At 56.5% G+C, this 14,633-nt stretch overlaps 1 protein-coding gene across 5 annotated transcripts in view; it reads left to right on the top strand.

Annotated features, from left to right (window-relative positions):
* The window catches only part of LOC144945865 (E3 ubiquitin-protein ligase NEDD4-like), a 133,101-nt gene that overhangs the window by 94,994 nt on the left and 23,474 nt on the right, over positions 1-14,633 (top strand). For 4 of the 5 annotated variants that reach the window (XM_078874465.1, XM_078874463.1, XM_078874466.1 and 1 more), the window contains 5 exons: positions 625-753; positions 1,557-1,673; positions 6,669-6,692; positions 10,533-10,748; positions 12,669-12,746. In XM_078874465.1, the coding sequence (XP_078730591.1) occupies positions 625-753; positions 1,557-1,673; positions 6,669-6,692; positions 10,533-10,748; positions 12,669-12,746 (564 nt within the window). The remainder of the gene's footprint in view (positions 1-624; positions 754-1,556; positions 1,674-6,668; positions 6,693-10,532; positions 10,749-12,668; positions 12,747-14,633) is intronic. The other variant, XM_078874464.1, reaches the window with a different exon arrangement.

Here is a 14,633-nt window from a genome sequence, read left to right as displayed (position 1 = left end):
ATAGGGGGGTGGTGGTGGTGGTGGGGGTGTAACCGGGGGGGGGGGGGGGGAGAGATCGTGCGCGATCGCTGGGCCACGTGCGGCCGGAGCGCCGCTGCATCCTGTGCGTCCGCCGACGGGCAGCGTCTGGCAGCTGCTGGTCAAAGGAGGAGAGCTTCGTTAGAACCGACGCCGGTCAAATGCGTCGAGATTTTCCACCCCTCCCCCCCCCCCCCCAAATGTTGCGTTTCGGCAAAATTTGGCAAAAGGTTGGGCGCCTTGTTTATGGCGTGGCCGCGGCAGGCGTTCGGCAGGTGTTGGTTGTCCTGTTTTGCCCTGCGTCTGCTCAACCGTAGTGGTTAGCACCCTGCGCTACAAAGCTGGTAACCCGAGTTAGATTCCCGCTCACGGCCAACACCAGTGACGATTTATCTGTGCGTCCCCTAGGTCGTCTCGACCTCAAACGAGTACCTCGTGTGATGTGTAAACGTCGCCACTGGGGAGACAAAGGCGGCCGGGCGTGGCGCCGGCCGCCCACCCTATTCGTGTACCGTGGCGGCTTTCATAGTTCCTTGCTTACAGCACTTGCCTCAACAGTCCGTTAAAGGCTATGCGGGGGATCTTTGTCTTTGTGCGTGCGTGCAGTTGGTTCCCCAGCTCTTCACAACGCCGGGCATGCCCCCCGGGTGGGAGGAACGCAAGGACGACAAGGGCCGCACGTACTTTGTCAACCACAACAACCGCACCACCACGTGGACACGCCCCGTCATGCAGGTCGGCCGTCGCCCCCCCCCCCTCCACCGCCCCCCCCCACTTGCCCCGCTGCGTCGCCTCCACCGCCACCCAGCGCACCGCACGTCGCTTTTTTGCCGCTGCGCCACTCATTCAGTCACTCGCTGGCTGACTCAATCACTCACTCACTCACCCACTCACTGACCCACACTGTGTGCCTGATGTGAAGTGGCCAGTCTAAGCCTTGGACGGAGACACACACTTGGAATTGGCCATGCGTTGTGCCATGAGTTTGACCTTGTTCAACGGAGACGAAATGTTGAGCTGGGTTCGTGCGTCGCACTGATGTCACCTACCCCCCCACACCCTCACCCTGGATGTGGATCCCACACAAATGTGTGAGTAGTGCTGGTTGTAAAAAAATAAACTGTAAAAACTATAAAACTAATGTTTATCCTACCAGGTAAGGCCCACTGAGCTATACAGCTCCTTTTCAGAAGCGACCTGGCTATCACAAATAGAAGTTCAATGAAGTGGCTTATCACGTGGAAATGCATAGCAGCCAAATACGCTAAACGCGTGTTGACTCTAAATGTGGAGGGAAAAACCGAAGGACCCAGAAAAAAATCCACGCGATCACGGGGAGAGAGAGAGAGACACGCAAACTCCAAATATACAGCAGCAGGCGTCACGGGTCTGGATCGAACCCACGGCCCTCCTGCACACCAGGCGAGGTAGTTAACATCTCGCTGCCGTGACGCCTGTTAATCCTGCCACGCGGACCGTGGCGCCGCGATGGCTGTGGAGGAGAGACCTCGTTGACCCGCGACCTTTGCCCCCTGCAGCTGGTGGACGACGGGGTGCCGGTGGCCGGGGCGGTGGCGCCGGCCAACGGGGAGGCGGAGGTGCAGGTGCAAGTGCGGCGTCCGCGCAGCCTCAGCTCCCCCTCGAGCCCCCGAGAGGTGCGATGCTGGAACGCACCGCACTCGCACTGCTGGGGCAAGCGCTGTTAGCGAGTAGCATTAAGGAAGGTCGGCACGGCGCACGGAGGGGACGGATGGCAAGCACCACGCCCGGTCGCCTTTGTTTCCCCAGTGGCGACGTTTGCAGATCGCACCAGGTACTCATTTGAGACAGATTCGACCTAGGGGAGGCCCAGGACAGGTTCAGATAGTCGCTGGGTTCGTAGCGCGGTTCGCTAAGCGCTCCACCACTGCTCCCCACACCAATACACATGCTCACACCCACACACTCGCATGCACGCACTCACACACACGACTTCGTGGCCAACTCGTGTTGAAAAATATTTGCAAACGCGCTGCCAGGACATGCAGCTGCGGTTCAAACTCAGGTCAAGTGGGCTCATGGTAACTCGGTGTCAAGTTGCAACGATGCCACCACAGAACTTTAGGCTGTCTAGGTGTGCTTCGAGGCCACATGATGTGGCCCACACCTAATTGGGAGGTCACAGGACAGACCCAAGTTGTTATAGGTTCACTGACTCGGGTGATTGACACGAACATGACACACACATGACACGCACATGCTCACAAACAGGAACCTTGGCACAAAAAACACACTTTCATGCCATGAATTTCTCTGTAGTGTCATGAAATACGCTGAAATTGCTCTCAGTGGGGGGTCGCTCCATCTATTCTGCTCTGCCCATAGTCTGTAACTCCCTTTCCCCACCCCTCCATGTGATCGACTCCCTTGCCCGTGTTCAGGCCCAGGCTAAAGACCGTCATTCTGTTCCTATTTGGTCACTATACATTTCCACGCGGTAAGCCACTTGGTTGAACTAGCAAATGCGGCCATGTCACGTCTGATAAATAGCGATAAGCTCAGTGGGGATTACCCGGTAAAATAGTTTATAGTTGTTTAAAAAAAATAGTTTTTAGTTTATGACTGACAGCCTCTCTGTAAAATAAACATGCCCGCTGTTTTTGTACCGCGCCTTGCTGTGCGGTGGCCGAGTAGACGCCGTACGAACTCAATCTGTACCCTATTGTACGTACGTTCGCTGCACATCACTCGCGAGTGCAGCTGTTTGCGGGAGGCTGGGACCCACGCGGCATTTAAGCGCACGCCGCGCTGGCTCGGTGCGTGCCAGAGGACAATATTGATCCGCTATGCCATAGGGTTTCGTGGTGTGACGGGTCAGCACAGTGGACTTGCATTGCAGAGGTCGCCGGTTCGAGACAATTTCCTGGCGTGGTGCAAGTTTCTTAAATCCATCTACCACCACCATCTACCACCACCACCATCTACCACCACCATCTACCACCACCATCTACCACCACCACCATCTACCACCACCACCACCACCATCTACCACAACCACCATCTACCACCACCACCATCTACCACCACCATCTACCACCACCATCTACCACCACCATCTACCACCACCACCATCTACCACCACCACCATCTACCACCACCACCATCTACCACCACCACCATCTACCACCACCACCATCTACCACCACCATCTACCACCACCATCTACCACCACCACCACCACCATCTACCACCACCACCATCTACCACCACCACCATCTACCACCACCACCATCTACCACCACCATCTACCACCACCATCTACCACCACCATCTACCACCACCATCTACCACCACCATCTACCACCACCACCATCTACCACCACCATCTACCACCACCACCATCTACCACCACCACCATCTACCACCACCACCACCACCACCATCTACCACCACCATCTACCACCACCATCTACCACCACCATCTACCACCACCATCTACCACCACCACCATCTACCACCACCATCTACCACCACCACCATCTACCACCACCACCATCTACCACCACCATCTACCACAACCACCATCTACCACCACCATCTACCACCACCACCATCTACCACCACCATCTACCACCACCACCATCTACCACCACCATCTACCACCACCACCACCACCACCACCATCTACCACCACCATCTACCACCACCATCTACCACCACCATCTACCACCACCATCTACCACCACCACCATCTACCACCACCACCATCTACCACCACCACCATCTACCACCACCATCTACCACAACCACCATCTACCACCACCATCTACCACCACCACCATCTACCACCACCATCTACCACCACCATCTACCACCACCATCCACCACCACCATCTACCACCACCACCATCTACCACCACCATCTACCACCACCATCTACCACCACCATCTACCACCACCATCTACCACCACCATCTACCACCACCACCATCTACCACCACCACCATCTACCACCACCATCTACCACCACCACCATCTACCACCACCACCATCTACCACCACCATCTACCACCACCACCATCTACCACCACCACCATCTACCACCACCACCATCTACCACCACCACCACCACCACCATCTACCACCACCATCTACCACCACCACCATCTACCACCACCACCATCTACCACCACCATCTACCACCACCACCATCTACCACCACCACCATCTACCACCACCACCATCTACCACCACCACCATCTACCACCACCATCTACCACCACCATCTACCACCACCATCTACCACCACCACCATCTACCACCACCACCATCTACCACCACCATCTACCACCACCATCTACCACCACCACCACCACCATCTACCACCACCATCTACCACCACCACCATCTACCACCACCACCATCTACCACCACCACCATCTACCACCACCATCTACCACCACCATCTACCACCACCACCACCACCATCTACCACCACCATCTACCACCACCACCATCTACCACCACCACCATCTACCACCACCACCATCTACCACCACCACCATCTACCACCACCATCTACCACCACCATCTACCACCACCACCATCTACCACCACCACCACCACCATCTACCACCACCATCTACCACCACCACCATCTACCACCACCATCTACCACCACCATCTACCACCACCACCATCTACCACCACCACCATCTACCACCACCACCATCTACCACCACCATCTACCACCACCATCTACCACCACCACCACCACCATCTACCACCACCATCTACCACCACCACCATCTACCACCACCACCATCTACCACCACCACCATCTACCACCACCACCATCTACCACCACCATCTACCACCACCATCTACCACCACCACCATCTACCACCACCACCACCATCTACCACCACCACCATCTACCACCACCACCATCTACCACCACCATCTACCACCACCATCTACCACCACCATCTACCACCACCACCACCACCATCTACCACCACCACCACCACCATCTACCACCACCATCTACCACCACCACCATCTACCACCACCACCATCTACCACCACCATCTACCACCACCATCTACCACCACCATCTACCACCACCACCACCACCATCTACCACCACCATCTACCACCACCACCATCTACCACCACCACCATCTACCACCACCATCTACCACCACCATCTACCACCACCACCACCACCATCTACCACCACCATCTACCACCACCACCATCTACCACCACCACCATCTACCACCACCATCTACCACCACCATCTACCACCACCACCATCTACCACCACCATCTACCACCACCATCTACCACCACCACCACCATCTACCACCACCATCTACCACCACCACAATCTACCATCTATTCCGACCACCGCGTGCAGTGAGGGAAGCCTGCGCCTTCCCCTTTATGGAGGGGGGGAGCTCTCTTTGAGAAGCTGCCTCGAGCGGAAGGGCCCCCTTCACCAGCAGTGACTTTGAGCGAGCAATTGCAGGGCCGCACTTTTACCTCTCACGCGATACCCCCCAGAGCGGAGGTGGCAGGCGGTGGGGGGGGGGGGATGTCCTTTGCTCCCAATCGTAGCGATAACGACGCTGCCGACCGCCAATGCGCTCCCCGTTCCGTCTCGTGGTCGCAACAGACAAGCGGCAGCGACGAAGCCTGGCCCGGCGTGGGGCACTTTTTTTGCCCTTTTCAAAACGTGGACGCCCGCAATCAGCGCGGACGGCGAGAATCCACCGCCAGCGCCCATTGCCTGGATGGCGGCGGGAGGAGGGAGCGACGCCTGAAGGTCACGGCCGTTGCTCACGCGGAGTGACGGCGCGCGTCGTTTGAATGCCAATAGCGAGGACGTAAATGCTCTTTTTTTTTGCCCCCCTCCGCCCCCCCGGCCGCCGACAGATTCGGCGAGCCATCGCGATTCGGGGGTTGCGGATTCCGAGCTGTTGTAGCGTTCAGCGTTTTTGGTTACCCCCTGTCGCAGGCATATACCGACGGCGTCAACGGACGTAGGGTTTGGTTCTCTTGCGCGCGTGATTCGCTGCGGGGGCGTCGCGAGTTTGAGCATCGATGTTTGTCGGCGAGTCCTCCCACCCCGGCTGAACGGTGGTAACGGCAGCGGTAGCAGCACGCCACTGCAATGCAAGACCCTTGCTCGGGAGGGTCCTGCAAAGATTTCGCAGTAGGGTGGCGATGTCGCTGCTGCCGCGCAATTGCAATTGAGAAATTTGCAGGCAAAATTCTGAGCACAGGGATGTTTGAAAAAAAATACCGGTTACATTGTACGTGCTTTACTTTTATTTTGACACTTGGAGGAAATCTGAGAATTCGGAAGAAATGCATTACACACCAGGGGGGGGGGGGGGGGGGTGAGAACATTCACACTGAAATGCCGCAGTGAGTCTGGAATCTAACGACCCAGGCTCTTGTTGTTGTAGAGGCACGAGTTGTCACCACTGTGCCACCCCATGCAAGCCCCGTAGAGCCCTCCGACGCGTTCTCGTGATGGTACCGCACGTTGTTCCGGCACGATGCCCTGTCATTTCGCTCCTCCGCCCGTGCTGGTGGGGAGCTTTTTCAGCAACTTGCTGGACACGTGATTTATTTGTCGATGTCCCCCTTTGCCCCGGCAGTTGCTGCCCCTGCACAGCCTTCAGGTTTGATTCGTTCCCTTCACTCTCTCATTGCAACACCTCTCTCTCTTTCTCACCTGCACCCACCTACCTGCCCGTGCTTCATGCCTTGCCAGCATCTCCACCAGGACGTGCTTTTGCGGCCACCCCCCCATCGCAGATGAATCGAAGATAATCCACCGGCGCAAGTGAGGCCTGGTAGCCCAGTGGGGTTATACTAGTGCTGAGCTGCCACTGCTGTTACAAGTGAATTTGGATTTCAGATTCGGCCACGGGATTTCTCCGGAGCGGAGTGAGTTTGTGACTTAAGCCAATGGCCACAAACACACGAAAATTTGTATAATTGTTAAATGTATTTTTACGATTCAGTTTGGCAAAATTCTCAATTTTGAAATGTATGAATATCAGCTCGACTTTCAGCACGTCACGTGGCACGCAGTGCAGCGCCCCCTGGTGTGAGGCTGGAAGAGGTCACTTGAAGGGATCTCAGAAATAGTTCCGTGACATCTCCTTCTGCGGGCCGTTCCCTTCCACGCGGGGCGATGCGCCCCTCTGCGAGAGGTCCGTACGGACACTCCGTCGCTGACAGCACTCCTCTGAGAATAAGCGTTTTTGGGAAAAGAGAAGCGCTTGAAAATTCACGAACCTCGCAAACACACGGGAGCACGCTGTGTGTGGTGTCACGCTTGCGCATTTGTGTATTTGGAATCCATCCACATCTGGCTTCCGCCGTTTCGTAGTGTGTCCTGTCGTCGTGCATGCCCGTGGTGACACTGTTTCATTGTCTGTTGTTGTTTTGTTGTTGTTGTTGTTGTCTATACAAAGTACGCACGTGGAGGCAAACACAGTGTCGACATAATCAACGTTTTTGGGTTTAGATCGCGTTATTTATAAATGTGTCGTAACCCTCCACCACCCGACACGGACAATCAGTAAAAAAGTGTCACGTTGACAAAAGACAAATAGTTCACTGCTTTAGCCCACCGGTGTGTTGAAGCGTGAGTCCACAACATTTATCAAATTTTGAGTTCGACGTTTCGCTGGTAATTGTATCCAGCATCATAGGGCAATTCGCCAGAATGGTGAGGCTCTGCTCTGTCTCCCGTTCTTATATAGACCAAAAACGTTGATAATGAATAATATTGGTCGCGAAAGCCTGCTACGGGTTCAACTGACCGTGTTGACAGCTCGAGTGTTTTTAAAGGAGCGGTCGCAATCGGCGCTCCGCCGCAACCGAAGGGTGGAAAGCGAAGCGGGGGGGGGGGGTGAGCAGCTGCTCATGGCGTCGTCCTTAATTGCCATGCGCGCTTTTTAATGGCTTATCATTCCATCGAGGGAAACTGGTGAGAAGGAGGAGTTGACAGGGCGGACGGATGTTACAGAGGGGAGTACTGCACTCTTTAACGCTGTACTTGGTATGACATTTCGTGACTGGGAAGATGATGTTACGTGCAGGGCGTAATTTCGAAACAGGTCTGTCTGGGACGGCGACCCGGAATGTAATTCCGCACCCGGCACACCAGGTCCACCATACTTCTCGCTCCGCGCTCCAGCTTCTTGTCACGTGCCGTCCGCTCCGGTCTTCTGGCAACCCGAACCAAAAAAATAATTCAGTGAGAAATTAAGCCCCTGGCTGTGAGACTGAGACAAAATCAACACGAGAGACATTTGCTTTGAACCAAGTAGGAAGATAATTAAATTCTCCAGACTTTGTCACATCCGTCCGTTGGGAGATGATCTCATCTCGGGGCAAATTGTTGAAACGATATAATCCTGGTGTCGTTACGTCGCGTCTCGCGGGTTTCAGCGTGCTTCAGGTTGGGGGACGTGTGGCCAGGTGAGGTCACGCGGGGGTGCTGGTAAGGCCAAGCATCTGCGGTCGCTCCCTGGGGGTGCTCCTGCCCCCCCCTCCCCACCGCCATCACCCTTCGCCTGACACGACCGCCCTCGTGATACCGCCGCTACGTGCGTGCGAGAGCGTCCGTCTCCCAGCGGGGTGACATTCGGGGGTCGTCCTCCGCTCCGTGTATTTTTTCAGCGGCAGTTCGAGCCAACGGCTCCATTCCGCTTTGGCCCAGAATCTGTCAATGACGGCTCGCGGTGACCGTGTCACCGCGATCGAAGAAGGGAATTTCGACCGTTGCCAAACGGTCCGAATGCAACGTAGAGCGGCGGGCGTGTTGGTTAGGTATGACGGAGAGAGGACGTGCTGGAGGCAGGGACCCCGGTGTGTGTGTGGGGGGGGGGGGGCACCGCTGGTGTCGACACGGAGAGATGAGTGATGTTCCCGGCGTCTGCTGCCGGGTGCAGAGGGCCAGCGGAGACGGGGGTTAAACGGCGAGGCTCTCCGGAGCCGTTCGACGCCGGCCCCTCGGTTTAAAATGGAAAATCGAGTCACGTTTAGCGGCGCAGAACGAAGTTGACGCACGATGGATCCCGACGGAAGGCGGGCAGGGGGGGGCGGTGTCTGTGACGGGAGACGTTCAACCGCGGCAGGGGGCGGCGGACGGACGTAGCCATCAGAATCCACGACAGAAAATGCTCCTTGGGCATTGCCGCTCGGCTTGTCGGCTGTGCTCGTTTTTTCCCCCAGGAACGTATAGGGGGGGCAGCCGTCCTAGGAAGTCCATACGTCTTCCCAGGACGATAAATGTCCTGGTTTTTGTCAGTTGTGTAAATACGTACCACTCAAGGAAAATCATTTCTGGGCAGTTCTTTCCTCTGCTATTGTGAGATATTCTTCTTCTTCTTCTTGTTTTCACGATATGTGCCGGTAATTATTTTTATCTCAGAGGTGGCAACCCTAGTCGTGCCCACGTGGCTCGAGGTGGCGGCTTCGGCCACGATGACGTCCCATCGCTCGGTGGCGCCGTGGCGGCCACGTGACACCGCATGTCAGGGTTCGCGTATCGGCCGAGCGGGCCTGAACCTCGGTTTTTCGGCTAACGTCGCTGAATCGCGTGCAGAGCATTAGCGCGAGACAGTGGCTGGGCTGGTGAGAACCGGCGGAGAGAGCCAGACCATGGCCGCATAATGGCGGTCTCCGCCAGCGATCGCATCGCTCGCATCGTTGCCCTGAGGGAAAGACGAGCGTTGCTGCTGTTGTCGTAGCAAGAAAGATCTTTTTAATATATATAAGGCATGAAGCAACAGTGATGAATTGAGTCATGGCCCATTTGAAAAGACGACGATGAATTTCTAGGCAGGTTCCAGCTCTGCTCCCCACTCTGCTCCTTGCCTTCCTCCCCCGCAGCCCGTGACCCCACGACCCCGCTCGCAGCCGAACGTACGCCCTGCCGCTGGGTGGTGCCGTCCGGTCGGGGGCCCTCAGCAGAAAATATATTTTGAGGGCGCCTCCAGACAATGTTTCAACTCCGAGTGAGATGATAGAAGAGACGTAGACAAGAGATAGAGATGTAGTGAGATGAGGGAAGAGGGGTGTAGATGAGATGGAGGTGAGAGAGATGAATCAGCTTTCGGCTAACCGTCGGGCAAAGACGGTCAGCGCATCGCGCGCTTTCGGATACGCGTCTGCGGCCGTCTGGAACGCTCTTCCGTCCCATATTAGGAAGCCACTGGAGCTATGCACTTTTAAGTCTAAATTAAAAACTAATTTCCGTAGAACTGCTTTTTGTGCTTTGTCTGTCGTCCTTCTCCCGCACCTTCCGATTAGTGCGGTTGGCTACGTACGGTGCGGAAGAAGTCCGACACACATCCATGCATCTTAACTTGACGCAGCTTTGTTATGTTTACTGCCGTTCGAGCTGGTAGTTGATGCACCCCTATTTTGTGGCCCCTCGAGCCCTCTTTGGGGCCCTGAGGCTTTTGCTGACGCGCCGCCGTCGCCGTTTCTCTGCCGCGCAGAACCTCAGGGAGGCGACGCAGCCCAAGCGGAACAGAGTCCCCTTCCCATCGCCGCAGTCGCCCCAATTCTCGCCGGACGGCTCGCCGCTTGGCTCGCCCAAGCAGCAGCACAAGCCGAGCTCCGGCACGGCGTTCATGCCGCCCGGCTGGGAGATGCGCTTCGCCCCCAACGGACGCCCCTTCTTCATCGACCACAACGCGCGGACGACCACGTGGGTGCGTACGGGGGGCGGGGGTCGCGCGTGCGCCACCTCGCGCGCACAGGGTCGCACCCACGCCACACGCACGAACGAGATGGCTGGCAGATGCACCGCGTGTGACGTGTGCTCCCCACTGGACAATGCAAAGACGACAAAGACCCCGCTCCCCGTGTAGCCTCAACAGGCTGTTGGGGCAAGCGCTGCTGTCGAGCGCCGATGAAGGCCGGCACTGTGGCATGCGAGGCTTTGGGTGGCCAGCACCACGCCTGGCCACCTTCGTCGCCCAGTGGCTCATGACCAGCTCTGTCTTGACATTGGAGGTCTCGCTTTACATCAGTCGAGGGGTGTTATTTTTCTATTGGCCGCATAGGTGAAGCCGTGTGGAAGCTGCCAAGCCTGTGCTTCCATACGGCGTTCTGGGCCAACTCGGCCACAGTTGTGCCTTCTCTACGTTTGCAAGACGTGGGCCCCTTCGTAGGAACGCCGGTGCCAGCATTAAACATTCAAGCTGGCCTGCCCACCATCCACACACTTCACACACACACACGGAGGATCCTTGCCTATGGACATCTGGCAGTTCACGAGCATTGGGTGAAGCAGGCCTCACTTTTCCTGACGAGGTACTGAATGTGGAAAATCGGTCCAGAGTTTACTTGTGTTGAACCAATGCTGCTGCAATGATGCACTCTCAGAAATCCGCGTGGCTGATGGGATGTAAAAAAAACGACCAAATAATGTGCGCAGTCGCTGATGTTGTTACACCTCAACAGATCACACACGAGGCCACACCTCCACATAGCTCTGTAACAGGAGGAGGATGTTGTGGCTGCGAGGTGGATGAACCGAAGGGAGTGGCACCGCCTCTTCCCTCGAGAGTTAATCTGATGGATCAGCTGATCAACAGAGGGTCCACCTTCCTCTATGTGTGCAGTATAACAAAGACAAATATTCCCCATATAGCCTTAACATTCTGTTGGGGCAAGTACTGTTTGCGAGCACCTAGGAAGGCCGGCACAGCACAACCAGGGGGTGACCGGCCAACACCACGCCCGGCCGCCTTTGTCTCCCCAGTGGCGATGTTTTCACAAAAAACAAAAACTCCCCTCACCTCTTTTCACCGCGCGTGTGACGCGCTCCGGTCACGTGCGTACGCGCACGTCATCGGAACGGAATCGGAATGAAAACTGACGGAATGGGAAAGGGTTTTAATCGACGAATCGGCCCTGTTCGTATCATCAAGTTCACGAACGATACTGTCGGTGAGGAGCACGGCTAGCGGCTAGAGGCGGTGGGGGGCATGTGGAGCTGGGGCCAGAGTTCGCAAAATTCTCTCGCGACGTGTCGCGGGCGGGCTTCGGCTGTAGCACGATCCTCGACGTCGTAGGATAAAATGTATCGTACGTCGGAAGTAGCTGTGTGGATGTCGCAGTGCGAACGTAACTCTCACGAGAGATATTGCGAGGGGTTACGTCGTGACCTGCACTAGACCGGCCAATCGCCTTATAGGGAAACAACCCCCCCCACAATGCAACGTGGCCCGCATGAAGCCATCACTCTGTCCTCAGCAGCTGTTCTTTGTCCGAGGTACGTATTGTTCATGTTAACAATGTCGATTATGTTAATTACAGTTTGTTAGTCCTTCCGCCGCACCTCCGATTAGCACGGTTGGTTACGTACGGTGCACACATAGACCCTGATCGCTCGTTAAAAATGTTCGTAACTTTTACGACACCCAATATCGAGTCACGGCAACATCTTATTCTTTAACGGAACTTACGACATTGTTCCGATGTCGTAAGCTGTTGTGCACTCTCTGACCCCTGGTTGCCCCGCACCTGCCTGTTGGACTGCCGATGCCGATGCCGCCGCTGCTGCTGCTATGAGCGCCACTGCATGTGCTGTGCGCTGTGCTCGTGTGCGTGTGTGCTGACGGCAGGACGACCCGCGGTTAAAGGTTCCTGTGCACATGCGGACCCGGCCTAGTCTGGACCCCTCTGAGCTGGGGCCCCTGCCTGTGAGTGTCATGCTAGCGGTGTGCGTTTGTGTGTGTCTGTGTATGTGTCTGTGTGTGTCTATGTGTGTGTGTCTATGTGTGTGTGTGTGTGTGCATGTGTGTCTGTGTGTGTCTGTGTGTGTATATATGTGCCAGGCTTGTGGCACATGGCCTGGCACAAGCGTCGTGGTGACGTCACCGCCACTTAGTGGCGAATGGCGGTTGTTGTTGTTGTTGTATATATGTGTGTCTGTGTGTGTGTCTATATGTCTGTGTGTGTGTCTATATGTGTGTGTGTCTGTGTGTGTATATATGTGTGTCTGTGTGTGTATATATGTGTGTCTGTGTGTGTGTCTATATGTATGTGTGTGTGTCTATATGTGTGTGTGTGTCTATATGTGTGTGTGTCTATATGTGTGTGTGTGTCTGTCTGTGTGTGTGTGTGACGAACGCCCTCACGTTAGACATATCCCCCAGCCCTAACCATAACCGAACGATCAACCTCATGCTGACATAGCCAGAGCCCCTAACCCTCAAACTTACCCTACCGCTAGCCCTTATCCTCAACCTAACCCTAGATCGCATTCTCATTCCAACCCGAACATTAACCAACTCGTAACCATAACCCTAATGGTAACCCCACCCTTAACCCCATCCTCTTGTCTCCAACTCGCATCCCTAACCCCAACGCCAACCCTAACCCTGCCGGTGAGAAACCGCCTGAACACCGCCCGCCCTCCGTCACCATCTCTCCTCCGACCTCACCCCGCGGCGGCGAGGGTTTCGTCCGAACCGATTCCGCTCTCGATCTCGGCGCATGCACCGTAGGTGTGGCGGGCGGGTGGGGGGGGGGGTGAATTTAACTGTGTCGTTAAACCCGCCACCACCACAATTTCTCATCAATGCCAATTTGAAAACGAATGTCCGCACACGAGAGGGCAAGGCGATGGACTGATGGCCACGCGGCGGCTCCGGGGTTAGCGGGCCGCGTCAGAGTCCGCCGCGGGCTCTGATGTGGGGAGCTTGCGCCCTCCAGAGGTTCTGCTGCGCTGGCTTCGTCTAAATAACGCGAGCCTCTGAGGCGGTTTTGGGCCCCCGTGACCCACCGCCACCACCCACCGCCACCACCCACCGCCACCACCCACCGTCACCCATTGCCACTCGTTGCCACCCACCGCCACCACTCACCGTCACCACCCACCACCACCAACCACCGCCACCCACTGCCACTCGTTGCCACCCACCGCCACCACTCACCGTCACCACCCATCACCCACCATCACCCATTGCCACTCGTTGCCACCCACCACCACCACCACCCACCGTCACCCATTGCCACTCGTTGCCACCCACCGCCACCACTCACCGTCACCACCCACAACCACCACCCACCGTCACCCATTGCCACTCGTTGCCACCCACCGTCACCACCCACCACCACCACCCACCGTCACCCATTGCCACTCGTTGCCACCCACCGCCACCACTCACCGTCACCACCCACCACCCACCGCCACCCATTGCCACTCGTTGCCACCCACCGTCACCACTCACCGTCACCACCCACCACCCACCGTCACCCATTGCCACTCGTTGCCACCCACCGTCACCACCCACCACCACCACCCACCGTCACCCATTGCCACTCGTTGCCACCCACCGCCACCACTCACCGTCACCACCCACAACCACCACCCACCGTCACCCATTGCCACTCGTTGCCACCCACCGCCACCACCCACCGTCACCCATTGCCACTCGTTGCCACCCACCGCCACCACTCACCGTCACCACCCACCGCCACCACCCACCGTCACCCATTGCCACTCGTTGCCACCCACCGCCACCACTCACCGTCACCACCCACAACCACCACCCACCGTCATCCATTGCCACTCGTTGCCACCC

Source organism: Lampetra fluviatilis, chromosome 39, assembly GCF_964198595.1.
Source record: "Lampetra fluviatilis chromosome 39, kcLamFluv1.1, whole genome shotgun sequence".
NCBI classification, from domain to species: domain Eukaryota; kingdom Metazoa; phylum Chordata; class Hyperoartia; order Petromyzontiformes; family Petromyzontidae; genus Lampetra; species Lampetra fluviatilis.
This window is presented reverse-complemented; position numbering and strand designations above follow the sequence as displayed.